General features: G+C 40.6%; 1 protein-coding gene and 1 long non-coding RNA gene across 6 annotated transcripts in view; one reads left to right on the forward strand and one right to left on the reverse strand.

Moving 5' to 3' along the window:
• Positions 1-401: 401 nt before the first annotated feature.
• Positions 402-22,539, forward strand: part of bcor (BCL6 corepressor) — a 283,987-nt gene continuing 261,849 nt past the window's right edge. For 3 of the 5 annotated variants that reach the window (XM_078559744.1, XM_078559745.1, XM_078559749.1), the window contains exons 1-2: positions 404-1,287; positions 1,590-1,671. In XM_078559744.1, the coding sequence (XP_078415870.1) occupies positions 1,178-1,287; positions 1,590-1,671 (192 nt within the window). In that variant the 5' untranslated portion in view covers positions 404-1,177. Of the gene's footprint in view, positions 1,288-1,589; positions 1,672-22,539 lie in introns of all 5 variants that reach the window. The other 2 variants (XM_078559753.1, XM_078559746.1) reach the window with 2 other exon arrangements.
• LOC144691943 (uncharacterized) lies at positions 10,571-12,002 on the reverse strand. Its single transcript, XR_013579238.1, has 2 exons — positions 11,546-12,002; positions 10,571-10,652 (listed from the first exon to the last, which is right to left on the reverse strand). It is a non-coding gene; the product is annotated as an uncharacterized LOC144691943 (long non-coding RNA).

Here is a 22,539-nt window from a genome sequence, read left to right on the forward strand (position 1 = left end):
CGTGTTTCCGCGAACGCCCCCCCCCCCTCTCCTCGCCCGCTCGCCAGCCCCTGCCCTGGCCGATTCGGCCGCTGGCGAGTGGTGAGAATGACTCGGAAGCTGCTGATATCGGGGATGGCTAGTGGAAGAAGCTATGCAATAATTTATCAGTGACGGAATGAATGAATGAATAAATAAATAAATAAATACATTTCGGCGCGGAATACACTAAGATAATTAATATGGAGGAGAATCCCTGGGCCGCCCAGTCTGAGATATTTCACTAATTATCACTCAGAGCTTTGTGCCGATTGACGTCAGGCCCGCCTGACTCAGTCCAGCGAAACTTCCCGGGACGAGCTGAGCCGAGCCGAGCCGAGCCCAGCCCGAGCCCGAGCCCGAGCCGAGCGGTGGCCGAGGAAGCAGGCCAGCCCAAGCAGCCGGCAAGCTGGCAGGCAACAGCAGCACTGTCACTCGCGGGAATTTACCTGCTTATTTCACTGCGTGGCTTTTATTGCATTGTTTTGATTTTTTTTTAAAATCAAGCACAACTTAAAAAAAGTAAAAACGGGCGAAAAAAATTGGAAAATCTAACTGCAGCTGGACCCGCGGAGAAGGGCAAGGGGAAATCCTCACTGACCCCCAACCACCAGCCGGGCAGAGAAAAAGTGGTGACACAAGGAGGCGAAGGCACGAAACCCTCCGCGCATTTCAAACGGTCAAGGCTGATATAAATTGTTCATGTTTTAAAATTAAGGAAACTACTGATGTTTTAATGCTGACAGCGGGGAGGCTGGAACCTGTTTTCTTCTCTCGCTAACAGCGCCAGTGAGACAAGAAGATTCGCATTGTACCTCTGGTGTGTTTAGACAGACGAACAGAAAGAAGCGGTTGAAGTTGTTGGAAGATTTGTTAGTAGGAGCAGCGTCTCTTCTCCAGCGCTTGGCAATAAATAGCACTACAAAACATCCCATCCGACCTCGATTTTATCTCTCCGGAGTAGTGAAAGCCGAGAAGCAGCCTCCTCCCTCCTCATCATCATGCTGCCGCTGCCGTCAGGGCTCGATCAGTTTCGATACGTTTTCCCTGTGGGGTTTTGTCCCCTCTTTTAAGTTTTAAAGAAAATGAGACAAAAAGGTCTTTCGATCGCGTGAGGAAAGCTCTTGGACGTTTATTAGAGACTGTCCTGTAAAGACACATGGCGAAAACCAAAGAGAAACAGGTTTGGAAGGAAATGTACGGCGATTTTCGTTCAGTACCCGCAGAACATATCGGCAACAAGGAGGATCGCGACAAGCCCAACACCAAGTGAGTTTGAGCTCCGTTTATTTTCTCCCCCCCCCTCGCCCAATGCACGTACTGGTTCTTTCAAGGAGCTGTTTCCCAGCAATACATCTCCACGGATGCAATCACAGATAGCAAATATTGTGAAATAGATATGCTTAACAAAAATGTTTTAAAATGTTGCAACTACATGCCAAGTTAAAGTCAGAATCTTTTTATTTTTACATAAACACGTTAAATATATTTTGCCACAGGCAATTCAATATGTTGCACGAACTTGATTGTTAATAGCATATATTGCAAATCCTCGACATCTTCTGTTGCAGGTCAGAGGACTCAGGAATTGACAGAGAAAGACCCGAGAGTTTTAAAGTAATCGATTCGCAGTGTTTAGGAGGTGGGAGGAAGGTGGGTCTTGCTTCTAATTATTTAACCGTTTCACTCCAAAAGCACATAGTAGGCCATCATAGGGAGATGCTGATAAAACATCCAAAGGTGAACTCCAGGCTGGATTAAAAGTGGTTGAAAAGGAACTCCCGTCAGCCTCGTGATTGTGAACGGTTAACACTCCTTTACATGTTGCTCACAATGATTTAGTGCTATATTTTACCTAATCATGTATATTTTCTGTGAACTTCCAGCTCCTTGTCCAATACTAAACCACTCTATATAGTGATAGATTAAATACAGGTCAGGTTCAGAAATGTTTTGGCCTGATTTCTCGTGAGTTCTTTTTTTAAAACTGGGCAGTAAAAACATGATCTGGGTTTGAGGTTTCCGAGTAGGTAATTTTAATTCTTAGAATTCTGAGATAATTTTAGGATTTTCCTCACCACTACTAGAGGGTGTACTAGGGTATTTACAACATTTTCAGGTAGAAAAGCTTCCCAAGATGTATCATAGAGGCATAAGGGAAAAGTGGATGCTAAGCCACATAAGAGATATTAGATGAGGTGAACAAATAATTGGTCATAGAGGTGAATATTCAAAACTGTATTAAAGGGCCAGAGGCAGAGTGGTTTAGAGAGGGAATTCCAGAACATGGAACCCTAGCAGCTGAAGGCATAGCTGTTGGTGTTGATGTGGGACTGGATGCATAGTAGAGCAGGGTTGAAGGAACAGATTTTGGGTTGGTGAGGGGAGTGGTTTATACTGGAGGAGGTTACGGAATTATGGCAGGACTTAAACGCAAGGAGAGGAATTTAAAATGTGAGGCCTTGTGGGATCAGGAGTCAATGTAGCTCAGCAAGAACAAGGGTGATGGGTGAATGAGACTTGGCATGGGATAGGATATGAACAGTCAAATGTTTGGTGGGCAATTGTTTGTTTATCAAGGATAGTCAATGGGAGGCAGCCATCAGAAAATTCTGGTAAAAATGTCACACATGAGTGTTTCAGTGGAGATGGACTGAGATAGGCATGGAGACAGCAAGTGGTCTTTATGAAGGAGAGGATATAGGATTGGTATCTCAGCTGATGTTCAAAGTGCACACAAAGCTGAGAGCAGTCTGGTACATCTTGAGATGGTGGCTGAAAAAAGGGATGGAGTTTTCGGAGGAGACTCAAGATGATGGCATTGACACCCATTGTTAAATTGAAGAAATTGTGCCTTTATCCAAAGCTGATTGTTGGACAAACAGTCTGACTCTGCAGATGCAGTGAAGGGGTCAGGAATGGTGGTAGAGAGTTAAACCTGGATGTCAAAATTAACTTCATATTTATGGATAATGTCAGAAAGGGGCAGTGTTGTGGATGATATCAAAAAAGGATAGTGTACATGAAGAAAAGGAGGAGGCCAGGTATTGATTCTTTAGGGACTTTCAAGTGAGTAGTGAAAGAAACCGTTGAAAAAGGTGCTCTGGCTATGATAGCCAAGAGTGAAGCCAAAAGAAGGAAATCCAACTGAACTGAACATGAGAGAGAGGCAACTGAGGAGCATTGTGTGGTCAACAATGCCAAAACTGTGGAGAGTTTAAGGAGGAGAAGGAGATATTATGCCCCACATTCAGTCTCTTCAGAACGTTGTTTCTGATTTTGGTTATGGTTGTTGTAGTGCTGTAAGTGGAGGGATTCCAAGAGAGAGTTGCAGGGCCAGGATCTTTGAAATTTTTGGAATCAAACACTAAAGTCTTTGGAGAGAAAAAAACAGGACAGTGATGTGCAAAGACAGAGGGGTCAAAAGTGGAAGGGTGATGACAGATGATTTTGAAAGTGAGAGAGACAGTGCATGATGAGAGGGAACTTTATATAATGTGAACTAGTATTAAGGACAGAAAGGGAAGTTGGCTGTTCAACTGTTAAGTGGGAATGGGGTTCAGAGAGCAGGAGGTGATGGGATGATCCTTGAGTATTGGGTGAAATAGGAGATCAAAGTCCAGTAAAAATTACAGCTAAACATAGTGATCGATGGCTAAACCATCAAGTGCCAGATATGCTTGTCTGTGCCCATTTGGACTTGAAAAAGTGAACTTGGAGGCTGTACCATGGGAATGCTCAGGACCGTGAAGGTTTACTGGAATGAGGACATCAAGGTGGAGTTGAGGGAGTAGTTGAGTTGCAGTGATGTCATGGTAAACGGCAGGACAAAAAGCTAGGTGTTTGGAAGTTTGAAAATACAGTTGTAAGTGACTTAGAAGAGTCAGAAGGGCACATGAGATGTAGGTGGTGACTGAAGGGAATTGTGCATAATTATATTTAAGGGCTTATAACATGCATAATTGTACCAATGCCCATTATTGATCTATGAAAAGTTATAATATGAAATATGAAAGTTAGATATTAGCCAAATTGATAAAGATTTATATTTTCATAGCAATCAATTTTAAATAATTTCATAATTATTGTTGGAGAGAGCATCTTACTACCATGAATATTTTACTTTCAGTGACTAAGTTATTGAAAAGGTTTTTTTTAAAGTAAATTGAAACAGAAAAAAACATCTGTTCCATATTTGACAGAATTCAATTGTCAGGCGTGTAAATAATCCAATGTTTCAATAGTATTTTAAATACACAAAGCTGGTTATAAACTATACATAGGAGGCTTTGAACACTTGGGGTATTCAGTTTAAAGCTGAAGAATTTTAAATAATCTGTTGTAATTAAAAGCCAAATAAGTTTCAGACAAGAATTCTGAAGCCCAATAACAAGATTTCATCGCAAAACTTAGACTTTGGTTCATCTTAGATGGTTTAAAATATTTAATTTTTAAATAATTTTTCTTCTAATCTATATGAGGGAACCAATAAGCAGATACATTTTGCATACATGACATATTTGAGAATTTTGCAATTCACTTAATTCTCAAGCATGGTAATTTGTTCACTGAACTAACATCCAACTAAACTAAAAGATTTTCCATATTGTATTGTGGTGATGGTGTGTTATAGATCATTCAAGAAGTCTGAGTTGCTGTGACATCATGTACTTTTACATGCATGTTGTAGTCTGGAGTTATGAATAATGATGATGGAGGCTCCAACTTCCTTTCAATCACTTGACTGACCAGAAATCTCTCTCACTCGTTCTGCCTGCCATTGGTGTGTTTTGGAACAGTTTACAGGTTGATGGCCATGTTATGAACACACCTGCCTTGGCCATCAAGTCCTGGGGTGGCACTTGAACCCAGAGCTTCTGACTCAAAGGCAGGGATACTCCCCGCTTGTGCCACAAGACCTCCTTTTTAGTATTGTAAGTCAGGAAAAATTGCAATTATAATTCAGTTTTGCTAGAAAAAGGCTGAATTATGACAATATTTTACCTCCCTCAAACTTAAATTCTGCCCAGTGATTTCTTAACATTCTTTCATAGAGTGTGTGCAGCACTAGTTAAGCCAGCATTTATTGCCCATCCCTACTACTGACTGATGTTTTCGACAGGACATCACTTGTAGATTTTACTAGAATTGATTGGACTGCAAAGTGGGAAAACACTTTACAAGTTTTATATTCTTTCGAATAGGCACACTAGAAGTGAAGTTGGGGGCTGTACCATGGAAATGATCAGTTAATATAATTATGACAGCAGGGCCAGTGGACAACATTGAATAATACTTCCTTGATCACACTGATCTTAAATCAAAATGGATCTCTGCATACATCTTTAAATTAATATGCAGAACTATTCTCACTTGCTGGTGAAGTGTTTAATGTTTGGAAAGAGTAGATGAGGCAGTTGGCTCTTTTCAAACAATTAAAAACTCAAATGCATTCTAGTGGAATAATTAGGTAATTTTTCCATCCCTTTTTACCAATTTTCTCCTTTAGGTTTTGACGCCTTTGAAGGTCTGCAGTGGTTTAAGAAGTCCCTTCCCAAGGGGATTTAGGGATGAGTAACAAAAGCTGGCCTTGCCAGCGACACACACATCCCATGAAATAAAAAGTATTGACTCTTTTTGCCAGGTTACATGCAAATATGCGTTGATCATTCTCCAGTGTCTTTTTGGTGGCCATTATTCATATATAAGCCTTTGCAATGAGTTTTGACAAGCTAGTTGATCATGATGGGAAATGTTGCAAGCTTAATCTATCCCTAATCCCAACCAATACAGGCAGATACTTCCATCAGGAACACTGCATAATGATTAAGATTTGAGAACACAAACTAATTTTCCTTCTTATCAAGCTGCCACAGCAGACTTATGCTGACTCACAACAGGTTACTGACTGACCATAGACCATCCTGATCTATGTGCTTCACTATTATCTGGATAAAAAGAAAGACTTGCACGTGTGCAGCGCTTTTCATGACCACTGGACGTCTCAGCGCTTTATAGCCAATGAAGTACTTTTTGAAGTATTGTCACTATTGTCATGTAGGAGACTCACTAGAGTCATTTGAGAGCTTATTCAGAGTTCTTTTGACTTTACAATCTAGGGTATTTAAACAAAAAGTTGGTTAAAGATATAGTGCAACTGATGCAGAAAAATGTGAGACTACTTTATGGAGATGGTCCTAAATCCATTATCAAATGTTTGACATTTTTCTGCAGTTATATGACACAATTGGTGTCAATGTGAATTTGAAATCACTTTGTGTGATGCAAAATGTGCAGTACTATAAGAATTCTGCTGACAAGTTATAAAATCTTTAAAGGAAAACTAAATAGGTACTAAATTTAGTGCAGCTTCCAAAATTCAATTCAGTGAAAGGAAATTGGAACATAGTTTTTTTGTTAAAATCATTTAATTCATATCTGTCAAATGTTAGGAGAAAATTTAAGGAATAATTTGTTAGTAAAATTTAATATCACTATTAAAAACACAGCTTTCCTGATGCTTAATCAGCCAGGTGCTGAGCCATGCAGACCTGCATGGTCCCAGATTATAGTGCTGAATTAACTTATCTCGGCCAGAGCAGTAGTAGGGCATTACAATTGCCTTCACCACACCTGCTTAAGGAGCAGAAAATGTTCATGGTTCCACAGCTTTTGGTAGGTTTCTAAATTATAATTATTAATGAAGATTGAGGGAAATGTGTCCAGCCACAGAAATTTTTTTCCTGTTAGCCACAGTAAAGTGGTGGAAGAGGTCATCAACAGTGCTATCAAGTGGCACTTGCTTAGCAATAACCTGCTCACTGATGCTGTTTGGGTTCTGCCAGGGCCACTCAGCTCCTGACCTCATTACAGTCTTGGTTCAAACATTGACAAAAGAGCTGAACTCCAGAGGTGAGGTGAGAGTGACTGCCCTTGACATCAAGGCAGCATTTGACCAAGTGTGGCATCAAGGCACACTAGCAAAACTGGAGTTAATGGTAATTAGTGGGAAAGCTCTCTGCTGGTTGGAGTCATGCCTAACACAAAGGAAGATGGTTGAGGTTGTTGGAGGTCAATCAACTGAGCTCCAGGACATCACTGCAGGAGTTCCTCAGAGTAGTGTCCTAGGCCCAACCATCTTCAGATGCTTCATCAATGACCTTCCTTCCATCATAAGGTCAGAAGTGGGGATGTTCGCCGATGATTGCACAATGTTCAGCACCATTTGCGACAACTCAGACACTGAAGCAGTCCATGTCCAAATGCAGCAAGACCTGGAAACATCCAGGCTTGGGCTGACAAGTGGTAAATAACATTCATGCCACACAAGTGCCAGGCAATGACCATCTCCAACAAGAGAGAATCTAACCATCACTCCTTGACATTCAATGGCATTACCATCATTAAATCTCCCACTATCAACATTCTGGAGGTTGCCATTGACCAGAAACTGAACTGGGCTAGCCATATAAATACTGTGGCTACAAGAACAGATCAGAGGCTAGCAATACTGTAGCGCCTAACTGACCTCCTGATTCCCCAAAGCCTGTCCACCATCTACAAGACACAAGTTAGAATTGTGATGGAATACTCTCCACTTGCCTGGATGAGTGCAGCTCCAACAACACTCCAACAACAGGTTGACACCATCCAGGACAAAGCTGCCTGCTTGATTGGCACCCCATCCACAAACATTCATTCCCCCCACCACCGACACACAGTAGCAACAGTGTGTACCATATACCAGATGCACTGCAGGAACTCACCAAGGTTCCATAGACAGCATCTTCCAAACCCACGACCTGTACCATCTAGAAGGACAAAGGCAGCAAACACATGGGAACACCACCAACTGGAAGTTCCCCTCCAAGCCACTCACCTTCCTGACTTGGAAATATATTGTCGTTCCTTTGATGTTGCTGAGTCAAAATCCTGGAACTCCCTCCTTAACAGCACTGTGGGTTGCAGCAGTTCAAGAAGGTAGCTCACCACCACCTTCTCAAGGACAATTAGGGATGGGCACTAAATGCTGGCCTAGTCGGTGATGGCTACATCTCATGAATGAAGCAAGAAAAAAAAATCAGTGATTCCTGCTTACAAGTGTATATGTCCAGACTGGATGAGGACAAGATCAGGCTTGGCTATGGTGTTCACATCGATGAATATGCAGCTTGTCAATACTCATTGTGAAGACTCAAATAATGGTGACTTGTGTATAGTAGCAGAGTACAATCGGTACCCATGGATTCGTACCCCAGGAATAATACGGGGGGTGGGGGGGAAGGAGCACATAAACTCAAGAAAAAAACGAAAAGGAAGGGTATGGTTGTTGTTATTATTCCACTTATAAGCATCTTTGGTAAAATTTTAACCCTTCTGTTATTTTTTCAAAATGCTCATATTGTTATTCACTGATAATAAATATCCCAAGTTCATGAAGCAACTGTGACTTGCAATTTGCTGCGAAATCTCTCCATCCGGTTTATAATTGACCAGTGTGTGCTAAATACAAATCCCATGGTACAGATGCCCGATAGCTGCACGTTACCAAAAGCGGGACAATAGATTTTTTTTAACCCTGGTTTTAATTGACTGGTTTGTGATGGTGTGTATTTTTCTTTTAAAAAATCGACTCGACATAGGACTAGCAACTAGTGTTCCGCAATGTAGTTAGTGGGAAGGAGGGCGGCTTATTATCAACAGAGCATCTTTGATGTGATTAATATATTTTATTCAATAGCCTGCATTAGTAATGTGTAATGTTATTGTGTGTAACTATTGCTAGTAATCGAGATTCTAGGAAATGTATGCAACTACAGAAAAAACTTCCTTTGAACAATACGATATTAAAAAATGTATCCTTGCGTGTTAAAATATAACCAATTATCATAAAGGGTTAAAACTCAGTTTCTTTGATATGAAACACTGCATGCAGTGCACTAGTCTACCAGATACAGAAATTTATGCTGTATCAGGGTGATTGCTATTTCTATCTAATAGACTGCATATGTTTAAAATGTTCATTCAACAGTTACAGTAAACTTTGCACACAATTGTTCACATGGAGAAGGTGTATAGGAACTGTAGTGTGTAACAACTAGGCACAGGACATTTAAAATAGAGCAGCTAGCAAGAAAAATACACACGTTTTCATAGATATTATGCGGTTGATGTCGAGTAAGCTGTGTTTTAGTACTCGCTAGATAATGTGGCGATCGAGTATGGTGGCTGCATTAGGAGGGAAATTAGCATTTTAATCTTGCATGGTTGCTTTAGTTCCCACTCACCATGTGCAACACCATTTATATAGATGTTCCTGCCAATCTCAAACATGAGTAGTCAAGGTCACCACATTGACAGCTAAGATATTCTTTGTGCTTTATAGATACCTTAAATCTTTGAAGGTACTCGTCAATCTACTGCTGAATGAAACCTTTTTCTTTTCAGAATTTAAACCATATTCTACATTGTTGAACAGAGCAAGTTGTGCACCATCATCACATGGGGAAATTGCTGGTTAAATAATTGTTTTCCTCCCACACAGTTATATGTTCGAACCGTCCCCATTGCCCCAGTTTCTACCTATTAGGTTTGGTAGGCAATCCGGAAAGGATTGCTTTGGGCGCATTTATTGATTCTCCCGCGGTATGCGTCTAAAAATATCGGTGTCACTTTTGCTGTACCAGTAATGTACCAGTCTTATGCAACATTCTGAACAAGCAGATCAAATGCATGCTGTTGTGTACCGTGCATTAGCGTATCACCTGGATTGGTGACGGTCATTCTTGGATAAATCAGTTTATTGCCATGTTAAACCCACAAATTAGAATTTAAGCAACGGTCACAATGATGTATATAATTTTTGAACAATGTGAACTGCACTGTTAACGAATGGTTAATATTTTTGGGCTTTACATTGTGCTGGACCATCTTTGCTAGCAGTCATGTGAGTCTCACACAGGAAGGTCACACACGAAGCACCAGGGAGCTTTAGACCCCTTGTGAGCCGTGCACTTGTAGTGCCAGTGACGTTAAATCTGTATTAAAAACGCTTTAGGAACAAACCAGTATTATATGCAGTAGACAGTATTAATTTACGTCTTTTAACATAGAAGATGTGATTTACAGTGATCTAGACTTCTCTAGGGTTTCCGAGAGGTGTTCGAGTGTTTAATGCCGGTGGAGTCGGTCAGGTTGTTGAAAGTATTGTGAAATAGAACTTTGCCAGGTGTACATTGTGCTGTTGCAGGCTTGCTAGAGTATTTTTTTACTCCTTTCACTTGTGTCTTTTGGCGAATTTAAAAAGGTTCCTGCAATTAAATAATTATAACTCAATTGGGGTGACCCTCCCAGACAGGATTCTGAATTCAGCTTTACGTCATTTTAACTATGATTCAGAACAAAATTTAACTAAAACGGTTTGATATTTAGAAAAGTGGCGTTTTGTTACCAGGATTGATAGAAACATTCTGGCGGGCTTTATATACAGATCTGTACAATCTATGGAAGTGGCGAACAATTGTGAATTACTGTATTAAATCAACACTAATAGTTCAACTGGATGAAAAATGTGCTTTGATTTTGACTTGCTGCCTTAATAATGCTGCGATCTTGCTCTTCATTGCCCATGTGTTCTCTAAAACATTTTAATCGTTTACGTAATTGTGGTGAAAGCGTCTCAAAGCGGTCTCTTATGCATTTAAATCATTGATTTATTTCAATTTTTTTTAAAAACTCTCGTTAGATATTTACAACGTTAATCGCTCACGTATTTAGCCCACATTTGCAAAGGCCCAACTAAGCATGGTGGTTGAAAGGTATTGCAATTCTTATCAACTGAGAGGCTTTCCCATGTCGATCGTAACCCTCCTGTCGATCGCAACAGACCGCACTCGAAAATGGAGTCGAAAAAGTTTGCTATCATATCCTTCCTCGCCGATGGCAATGTCTTCTTTCTTGTATGAACCGGTTGCGGAATGTGCATATATATCATGCAGAGCAAATCTCTGAGGGAGGATTGAGGGATAAAAAAAAAGGCGCTACTTTTGTTGTTAAGGCTCATTGAATATTTACTTAGCTTTGACTGCCTGTTCACAGACAATGGCTTCGGCTAATGGCTCCGATTCGGGAGCGGGAAAAGAGTGGGCAGAAGCAGTGTGCCTTACATGTTATACACATTCCCGACCACATGCCAATCATACTTGCTACCCTGGGTTAAATAGTGATCTTTACCTACAGGATGCTTATCGTTCAGCAGGCAAAATTTGTGCTCCCGGACGCATTTTACATTCAAAGTGCATCAACAGAAAAAGCAGTAGCTCCGTCTGGAAAATATCTGCCCTTTGCATCCTTGTGGGGTCGGAAGCAAGTACAGACGCGAACCTACGGCGATATTAAAGCAAGGCATTGCAAATTCAATGCACACGGTGCCACGTTTCCTTAAAAACTATACGCGAAGAAAAACCCTCCCTCGTATTACTAGTATTAGAATGGTCTAAACAAGGTGCTGCGCTCTGACGATCGTTACCGTTTGTGTCTTGGGGCTTCTGAGCACGCAGCAATAAATCGCATTATTTAACCCAGAGATTGTGAGTCACGTATTCTTGGGTGCAGATCCATATTTCCTTGTGAAGTTTGCATGAAAGCCATAAACATAAGCTATTTTCATTGGTGGTCGGCGTCCTATAGATCTTTGGTAAAGCAGGGTCAGATACATGCCAATCAAGCGTTATCATAGGGCGGAGGGTGCTGTGGGCGTGGGAAATCGGAAATTAGGATGTTTAAGCAATCTTTGCCTTCGAAGTTCCATATTGGTTCGAAATATCGTCTACACCTTTAAGATAGTTCTTTATCGAGTTGTTTATCGAAACCCTTAAGGACAAGAGCAAACAATATGAACAATAGGCAGTTGGTAGACTGCAATAATATCTCGATTGTAAGAGCTGCTTCTCTTCGCGACCCCATTTTCTGTGACTTGTACAACAAATTTTTGTAAACACAAAGTTGTGTTAAAATGATGTTAAACGCATCATTTAATGATAATTTCTGCGTGTGGCAGATCATTTCTGTGGTGGAACAGGGGGGTCGGATCGTTACTGTGCTGCCATGGCAATTGGCCCAGCCCTCGCAATCTCCTCTATGTTTACATGTGGAGAGTATGATTACAAAAGTTAATACTTTATTTGAAAGTGCAAAATGAGCATATTTAATCGATCTGTATTTACTGAGCGCGACTATATCGAGGCACTTTTTTTAAGCTTTTGCTTTGAAGCAAGTGACGTGTGTGCACTGTTCGTGTGCACAGATTTCCAGTGAATGTAGCTAATGCAACATATATTTTCAGCAACATTTCAATCAATGTTAGGAAACGGTTGCCTTTTATGTCCTAAAGAATTAATAATGAGTTTTAGCCTTTGGCTGATCAGGTGATGAAACCACAGTTTTTTTTAAAAAAAAGTTCTATCCCATAAATTTATTCCCTTTACAATCTGTTTTGAGAATTGTTAATAATTGGTAGGTATACCTTCCTGCAAATCGGGAAGATAGAATGAACAACTGCATTTAGTGTACTGTGTGTCTGTACATCTATTCAGGATTTTTATTACTTTGAAGACAAAAAAAACTGCAGATGTTGAAAATCTGAAACACAAAACAGAAAATGCTGGGACCGTTCAGCAGATCTGGCAGTATCTGTGGAGAGAACAGATGAGTTAAGGTTTCAAATATAGACCCGTGGTCAGCATTGACCAATTGTTTTGAAGAAGAGTGTACGCTTGAACGATTAACCCTATGTTCTTCCCTCCACACATGCTGCCTGCTCTGCTGACTGCAGCATTTTTTTGTTTTTATCACTTAAAACTGAGACTACCAATGAATTTAAACAAAAGCAAAATACTGCAGATGCTGGAAATCTGAAATGAAAACAGAAAATGCTGCCCCTGACTTGTTGAGAGAGAAACAGTTAATGTTTCAGGTCGACAATAACCCTTCAGAATTTTTTTGTTTTAACTTTATAGAAACATTTTTTCAGAATTTTGATGAAGAATGTAAAAGCTATAATTTATATAAAACTTGGAAGTTGAACTTGCTAATTGGTTTTAAAGATCACAATCTAATTATAATTGTGGTTAATGTGAAAAGTGACAGTTTTATTTCAGTCTAACTGCTAGGCTGTTGGTGTCCACAATTGTGGGTAATTTTAAACCACATTGACATTACCCAAGAATGGCTGTTGTCTTTCTAAATGGAGATGAAATTGTTTTTCACACTAGTTTTGGCAAAATAGTAGGCACAAAAATTAAACAGTTTATATTCACACTACTTTTTCATTTAAAACAGCAGTCAGGAATTTCACTCTCATTGCAATTAGCAGCTCAAGACCTAAAGCAATTACATATGTCCTTCTCCAATTTCCACTCTAACTTTCTCCATAGTTCCTCCTTTGCTGATGGTGGTAACTTATAGTTGGGAGTGGTTTCATGAGCACAAGATTCCTCTACTAACAAATCCATATAACAATTCATTCTTCTGGAGCTCTCAGAGTCAAACTTTTTACTATCCTCGCTCAGTAGCCACATGGGGAATCTTCCAATAGGAATATAAGTTAGCAAACAGTACTGGAAAGTATGGCTGACTCTTTTCCCCCACCACATGCTTAGTGAGATCATTTAAGGGTAAGTGTTCTCTGGATTAATTCAGATGAGATCAGCACAGACAAGAGATTGAATTGAGGCCTTTCCAGATTATTTAGCTCAGGATCTAGGTACATTTACCTAGTGAGATATCAGGAACCTCAACCTTTGCCTCTTTAAATCCTGTTGTGCAGTTCTTGACCAAATACTGTGTTGATATGAGATCATTATAATGACAAATCCTTTTTTCAAAAGACAATGTAAAACACATTGGATTCTGTTCTACACCAGGGTCTCTTGCATTACCATTGCTGGTTGTGCCTTCAGCTGCCTAGATTCTAATCTCTGAAATTCCTTTCATGAACCTCTCCACATCTTTTTCCCTCTCTCTATTCCTTTAAATTACTCGATAAAACCTACCTCTTTGACCAAGCTTTTGGTCACCTGTCCTAATACCTCCTTATGTAACATGGTGTTAAATTTTATCTGATTACCACTCCTGTGAACCACCTTGTGATGTTTTACTATGTTAAAGCACTATATAAACATGTATTGTTGTTGTCTTTATCGCAAGCCAATCAGTGACATACCAGTATTACTGTCAGACAGTGACTTTTTGAACTACAATGACGTTTGCAATTTCAAGTTTCTACTTGAAGATAACTCTGAAATTGAGTTCAATTTGTATACATACAAACTTTAATGCGTAAATGAGGCTTTAATTTCTTTGGAGATGCAAAATAGGTAATTTTGCTTTTCCTTACAACAATTTTTTGTATTCATTAATGGGATGTGGACGTCGCTGGCTAAATTGGCAATTATTGCCCATCCCTAATTGCCTTTGAGAAGGTAGTGGTGAGCTGCCTTCTTGAACTGCTGCATTCCATGTAGTGTAGGTACACCCACAGTGCTGTTAGGGAAGAAGTTCCAGGATTTTGACCCAGCTACAGTGAAGGATTGGCAATATATATCCAAGTCAGGGTCGAGAATGGCTGGAGGGGAACCTCCAGGTGCTGGTGTTCCCTTGTATCTGCTGCCCTTGCCCTTCTAGATGGTACAGGTCATGGGTTTGGAAGGTGCTGCCTAAGGAGCCTTGGTGAATTTCTGCAGTGCATCTTGTAGATGGTACACACTGCTGCCAATGTGTGTTGGTGGTGGAGCAAGTGAATGTTTGTGGATGGGGTGCCAATTGAGCGGGTTGCTATGTCCTGGATGGTGTCGAGCTTCTTGAATGTTGTTGGAGCTGTATTCATCCAGGCAAGTGGAGAGTATTTCATCACACTGCTGACTTGTGCCTTGTAGATGGTGAACAGGCTTTGGGGAATCAAGAGGTCAGTTACTCACCACAGGATTCCTAGTCTCTGACCTAATCTTGTTCCCACAGTATTTAGATGGCTAGTGCAGTTCAGTTTCTGGTCAGTGGTAACCCCCAGGATGTTGATAGTGGGTGATTCAGCAATGGTAATGCCATTGAATGTCAAGGGGCAATGGTTAAATTCTCTCTTGTTGGAGATGGTCATTGCCTGGCACTGGTGTGGCATGAATGTTACTTGCCACTTGTCAGCCCACGCCTGGATATTGTCCAGGTCATGCTGCATTTGGACACAGACTGCTTCAATATCTGAGGAGTCGCGAATGGTGCTGAACATTGTGCAATCTTCAGCAAACATCCCCACTTTTGACCTTATGATAGAAGGAAGGTCATTGGTGAAGCAGCTGAAGATGGTTGGGCCTAGGACAGTACCCTGAGGAGCTCCTGCAGTGATGTTCTGGAACTGAGATGATTGACCTCCAACAACCATAAGCATCTTCCTTTGTGCTAGGTATGGCTACAACCAACAGAGAGTTTTCCCCCTGATTCCCATTGACTCCAGTCTGCCACACTCGGTCAAATGCTGCTTTGATGTCAAGGTCAGTCACTGTCGCCTCACCTCTGGAGTTCAGCTCTTTTGCCTATGTTTGAACCAAGGCGGTAATGGGGTCAGGAGCTGAATGATCGAGGGGGAACCCAAATTTAGCATCTGTGAGCAGGTTATTTCTAAACAAGTGCCGCTTGATAGCACTGTTGATGACCCCTTCCGTCACTTTACTGATGATGGAGAGTAGGCTGATGAGGCGGTAATTGGCCAGTTTGAATTTGTCCTGCTTTTTGTGGATGGGATTTTCCGCATTGCCGGGTGGATGCCAGTATATTGTTGCTGTACAACATGGAACAACATGGCTGGGAGCGCAGCAAATTCTGGAGCACATGTCTTCAGTAGTATTGCCAGAATATTGTCAGGGCCCACAGCCTTTGCAGTATCCAGTGCCTTCAGCTGTTTCTTGATGTCATGTGGAGTGAATCGAACTGGCTGAACTGGCATCTGTGATGCTGGGGATATCAGGAAGAGGCCGAGATGGATCATCCACTTGGCACTTTTGGCTGAAGATTATTGCAAATGCTTCAGCCTTATCTTTTGCACTGATGTGCTGGGCTCCCCATCTTTGAGGATGGAGATATTTGTGGAGCCGCCTCCTCCAGTGAGTAGTTTAATTGTCCACTACCATTTGTGACTAGATGTGATGGGACAGTGGAGCTTAGATCTGATCCATTGGGTGTGGGATCGCTTGGCTCTATCTTTTGTATGCTGCTTAGGTTGTTTGGCATGCAAGTAGCCCTGAGTTGTAGCTTCAGCAGGTTGACACCTCATTTTTAGGTATGTCTGGTGCTGCTCCTGGCATGCTCTGCTGCACTCTTCTTCATTGAACCAGATTTGAATCCGTGGCTTCAAGGTAATGGTAGAGTGGGGGATATGCCAGACCATGTGGTTGAGTACAACTCTGCTGCTGCTGATGGCCCACCGTGCCTCATGGATGCCCAGTTTTGAGTTGCTATGTCTGTTCAAAACCTACCCCATTTAGCACAATGATAGTGCCATGCAACACAATGATGGAGGGTATCCTCAATGTGAAGACAGGTCTTTGTCTCCACAAGGACTTTGTGGTGGTCACTTCTACTGATGCTGTCATGGACCGATGCATCTGCGGCAGGCAGCTTGGTGAGGATGAGGCCAAGTATGCTTTTCCCTCTTGTTGATTCCCTCACCATCTGCCGCAGGCCCAGTCTAGCAGCTATGTCCTTTAGAACTCAGCCAGCTCAGTCAGTAGTGGTGCTACTGAGCCACTCTTGGTGATGGACATTGAAGTCCCTCACCCAGAGTACATTCTGTGGCTTGCCACTCTCATTGCTTCCTCCAAGTGGTGTTCAACATGGAGGAGCACTGATTCATACTGAGGGAGGGCAGTACGTGGTAATCAGCAGGAGATTTCCTTGCCCATATTTTACCTGATGCCATGAGACATCATGGGGCCCAGAGTTGATGTTGAGGACTCAGGGCAACACCCTCCTGACTGTATACCACTGTGCTGCCACCTCTGCTGGGTTTGTCCTGCAGGTGAGACAGGACATACCTCGGCATGGTGACATTATCTGTAAGGTTTGATTCTGTGAATATGAGTATGTCAGGCCGTTGCTTGGCTATTCTGAGAGACAGCCAAGATTGTGTTTTCATTCATGTATAATTTCATAAATTAATTGTATTATGAAAACGATAGGAATAATTGATTGCATTCTTTTTGAGTTAGGACTTCAAATCTTGTAGCCAACATATCTCTCTTAGAATGGTTGTTATTAGAATATAAAATGGCTTTAGGTCAAAATTAGTGAAGTCTGGACTGGGAGGAGAACTAAGAGCTTGCATGGATTGTGCAGCCAGAAAGAAGAAAACTGTGAGTGAGACTCTGTACCTGGCTCTTATTTGCTTAATCCACCTGAAATAAATATCACCCAAGTTCTGTAAATTTTGACTGCAAATTATTTCATTGAAACGGTTCAGCAACAGAATGCTTTATATTTTAAGTTTCAGTTTGATCTAGTAAGTTTTCAAGCTTCCATAGTGCCAGCTTCATGACAGCTTCTGAATTCTGTTTTTTACTCTTGTTTAACAAGTGAGTTTTGGTCATGTGACCTTCTGTTATTTTTACACCATCAGGAACTGCTGTTAAACTTTTGGACCACTTCAGGAAGTGAATTGCACATAACCTTTTAAACGAATAGCTTTAAGCTAGGTATGCAACTTGTTCCTCAGTTGTACCACATGTTTGATGTCAATTTTGTACATGTCAAAGTTGATAAACCTAATTTCAGAGAAGTTCACTGTTTTGCATCAGTAGAAAATGATTGGAAGGAAAAAGGAAGTCTATGATGAGTGATGGGCTACTCTTCCCAGTAAAATTAATATTTGCATGGTTTGTGGCATTACGATTAAAATTATTGTTTTTGTGGGGTGTGATTGTTTGGATTTTTAGTATACACAATGAACTGTATTTTGTTCTGTTGGCATTATTTAGATTGTTGCGTATTATCTATTAAAAACAAAACAATTTTTAAAACTTTTTTTTTACAAAATATGTGTAATCCAGTGTGCTGGTATTAAATGTGTAAATAGAAAGAACTTTATGTCCCCTCTGATGGTTTAATGGATAATGCATCATGTGGGTTACTGGATCACAGAGACCAGAATGATCCAAAGTTTGACCCCGTTGACTAGTTGGCTAATCTGTGCTACAGAGAAGGAAAACCAGCCAAGTGTAATTTTTCCCATGACTGCTGCATTGTATATTCCATTTAGTATAAAAGTGTGTGTATGCATGTCAGGTAATAACAGGATTGGAATTTGTTGTAATGATGCCTGGGGCCAAGCAACATGCTACACTCAAATAGCCACTTGGGAAAAGTACTGGTGACTCTACCCCAGCATGAATCAAAATCTTTGGAGGGAAGCAATTAAAGAAGGACTAATGTTGGAGGCTAGTGAGCAGTGCTCTGTTATATGTTTTACTGCTCTGCATTCCCTAATGTGGGCAGTGTGAGCAGCCAGTATAACCAGAGTTGCTCAAGATGCTTCATGATTTGATATTGTGTAAACTCTTTGTGGAAGCGTCAAAATCTAATCTATTTGAGCATGTATTTCAAACAGATTCTATGTTGATGTTGGTTCAGTGTAACCACAGGCCCTGGAGATCACCAAGCCTGTCTTTTGTTCTGTAATGGTTGCCCTTAAGCAGGAAAATGTGCCCATATGGTAATATGGTGTCCTGCTGTTTAGTTCTTCAAAATAATTCTAAGGTTTGAGTTCTGCAGTCAGTTTATTGCTGTCTTATCATTCAAATAAATGTAATATATGCCTGTAGATCACTGAGAACTGCAAAATTCAACCCCCACCACCATCACACCACCCCGCCCCCCCGCAAAACACATACTGCTGCAAATGGACCTAAAGGCTGCATGCCTTAGGCTTGTGTCATGGTTGAAACACATACTTTGTTTAACATATATAGGCACCATTAGTTTTACATGTTTTGGTTCAATGGCATACCTAGTAAATAATGCTGGAGGAGCTATGGGTATTAAGTTGTGTGATGCATCATAATGAGCAAACTTCATTTGTGCAATAAATGGAGGAGAGTGAAAATCTAAGTGTGGTTGTTCCAGTTGTTGGACCTTCAGTGGTTAGGTGCAGATTCATGCTGTTTTTTCCCCACATTGCCAATGGACCTTTTCAGTGTAGCATCAGAAAGAGTGTGGAGGAAGGGCTTCTTGGAGGCTTCCTGCAGTGAGGAAGAGAATGTAACAGGATCTATCACACTTGACCACTCTTACGAATTTCCTTTTAACAGATTGGCAAAGGCCAGGAACTGGTTCACTACATGTCCCCTACGCCAGTGACGTTTTTGCAGGGGATAATGAGAACATCACCAGAAGTGAGGAATTGTCCTTTAACATTTTTTTAAGTGCAATGTCTAAGTCCTTCTTATTATGATTTCAGAACATTTTTTAATCTTTAGTGTCAGCTGTGGTTCAGTGAGTAATTTGCTAGCCCCTGAGTTAGGTTGTGGGTTCAAGTTTGATTGTGACACTTGCTGGAGCATGCTCCTGTTTGGATGCCTGCTGGGCCAAAATTAGACTCAAGTAATAATGCACCCCAATAACCCATAGCTTGGTAGCATTCACTGTTTAGACTCAAACATGTAGAATGAAAATCAGAGAAAGAATGGGGACACTGCAATATAGTAGCAAGAATCAATATAGTGGCAAGAGTCAGCACTTTGAGGGGATGAAGGGAGAAAATTAGAAAAGATAAAGGATTTTTTACTAACCATTATTGACTGTAGTAAGAGCAGAGTAAGGATAATTTGAAGTGCCTTATTTAGTAATTTCACAAAATCCTTCAATCCATTTTCTTTCATCCTCTCGAGAATACCAAACCTATCTCAATACCTTTCACGTATCTAGATATTTGTAAAGAATTCCAGTATCCTGGCCTTGTTTGTTAGAAACATGATTTACCATTCAAAAAGCTGAGTGACTCTATTATAGTTTCATCTCTAGAATTAAACAGATTAACTGGATAAAATATATTGGGGATTAAACTGCAATGCCACATTAGCACAAATCTTTCTTTTCAGTAGTGACTTACATGCCAGCATGACATGCAGTCCAAAATATTGCATTAGGATGGTGTAACCTACTGCCTGAGGTGACCCCAAATATGATGTGAGCTTGACGTCAGAGGTTTCTGATATGTCACTGGTGTTCACACAAAATTGGAGCAGCGCAATCTTATGGATAAACAGGCCACAGGTTTCAAGTGTCAACTAGTTTCTTCGCATTCTATAATCATTCAACGCCTGGGTGCTTGGTTTGACATACACAAAGCATTTTTTCTGAAACCAAGCCATTTTTAAAAAAAAAAGGTTCAAACATATTTTTTGTCAAAAATGAGGGTTATATAATTACTGATAGTGTAGTGCCTTCTTGGGAAGGATTACAAGATGGTAATTCAATTGACGATTTCAGAGGCTATGTAAATAACTAAAATGAAACATAAGTGGTTTATAACAATTATTTGAACCTTTGCATTAGGTACCATCTTGAAATCATGATTGCGCATCTCTTATTTATGATGTGTTGCATAGGGGTTTTACTCTGTTTTTGGCCAGTTTTATGCTGGCAGCAGCTAACGGTGCAAATGTTTGCAACTTCCATGTCATGGTTACACAATGACACTTACACTGATGGAGGAGGAATCATGATTATAGTATATATTGTAGGTTTATCTGGAATAATTTACAGTTGGTTGCTGAGAAATTCTATTTCTAGCACATGTTGAAATGTCACCTTGGCTCAGTAGTAACACTCTCACTTTTAAGCAAGACATTTGTGAATTTAAGTCCCATTCTAAGACTTGAGTACATAATGCAGAAGTGCATAAGAAATAGGAACAGGAGTAGGCCGTTCAGCCTGTCGAGCCTGCTCCACCTTTTGAAAAGATCATGGCTGATCTGATTGTGGCTTCAACTTCACTTTCTTACCTGCCCCCCATAAACCCTTGACTCCCTTGTAAATCAAAAATGTGTCTAACTCAGCCTGGAATATATTCAATGACTCCAGCCTCCACTGCTCCCAGAGGTATGAGTTCCAAAAATTAACAACCCTCTGAGGGAAGAAGTTCCTCCTCATGTAAGATCCCTTATTCTGAAGCTGTGCCTCTTAGTTCTAGATTACCACATGAGGAGAAAGATCCTCTCAGCATCTACCCTGTCAAGCCCCCTCAGGATCTTATATGTTTCAATAAGATCAGCTCTCATTCTTCTAAACTCCAATGAGTATAGGCCCAACCTACCCAATCTTTCCTCAATTGACAACCCCTTCATCCCAGGAACCAAACTAGTTCTCTGGACTTTTTCCAATGCAAGTATATCACTCTTTAAATAAGGAGGCCAAACCTGTACGCAGTATTCTAGGTGCAGTCTTGCCAACGCCTTCTACGGTTGTAGCAAGATTTCCCTACTTTAACACTCAATTCCCTTTGTAATAAATGGCAACATTCCATTTACCTTTCTAATTACTTACTGTACCTGCATGCTAACCTTTTGTGCTTCTTGTACAAGGGCAGCCAGACCCCTCTGTACCACAGTGTTCTGCAACATTTCTTCATTTAAATAATCTGCTGCTTTTCTGTTCTTCCTGCCAAAGTGGACATTTTCCCACATTATACTCCATCTGTCAAATTTTTGTCCACTCATTTATCCTATCTATATCCCTTTGCGGATTTTTTTGTCCTCCCACCTATTTTTGTATTGTTAGTAAATCTGGCTACAATACATCCTTTCCCCTCATCTAAGTCATTGATATATAGTGTAAATAGCTGAGGCCCCAACACTGACCTCTGTGGCACCCTACTAGTTACAGTTTGCCAACCTGAAAATTATCTGTTTATCCTGACTCTGTTTCCTGTTACTCAATCCTCTATTCATGCTAATATATTACTCCCTACACCATCGTATCTTGTGTAGTAACCTTTTATATGGCACCTTATCAAATGCCCATCGGAAATCTAAATACACTACATCCTCTTTATCCACCCTACTTGTTACATCCTCAAAGAACTCTAATAAATTTGTCAAACATAATTTCTCTTTCATAAACCCACATTGATTCTGTTTGATTGTGTTACAATTTTCTGAATGACCTGCTTCTTCAAATTGGATTCTAACATTTTCCCAATGACAGATATTAGGCTACCTGGGCAATAATTTCCTGCTTTCTGTCTCTCTTCTTTCTTGAGTAGAGGCGCTATGTTTGCAGTTTTCCATTCTGCTATCCAGAATCAAGGGAATTTTAGAATATTACAACCAAAACTATCTATGCAGCCACATCCATTAGGACCCTATGATGCCAGGCATCAGACCCAGGGGACTTATTAGCCTTTAATCCCAATAGTTTTCCTAGTACTTTTTCTCTAGTCATAGTGATTGTTTTGACTTTTTTTTACTATTTTTGGGGTGT

The sequence above is a fragment of the Cetorhinus maximus genome, chromosome 16 (assembly GCF_964194155.1).
Source record: "Cetorhinus maximus chromosome 16, sCetMax3.hap1.1, whole genome shotgun sequence".
In the NCBI taxonomy this organism is placed as follows: Eukaryota; Metazoa; Chordata; class Chondrichthyes; order Lamniformes; family Cetorhinidae; genus Cetorhinus; species Cetorhinus maximus.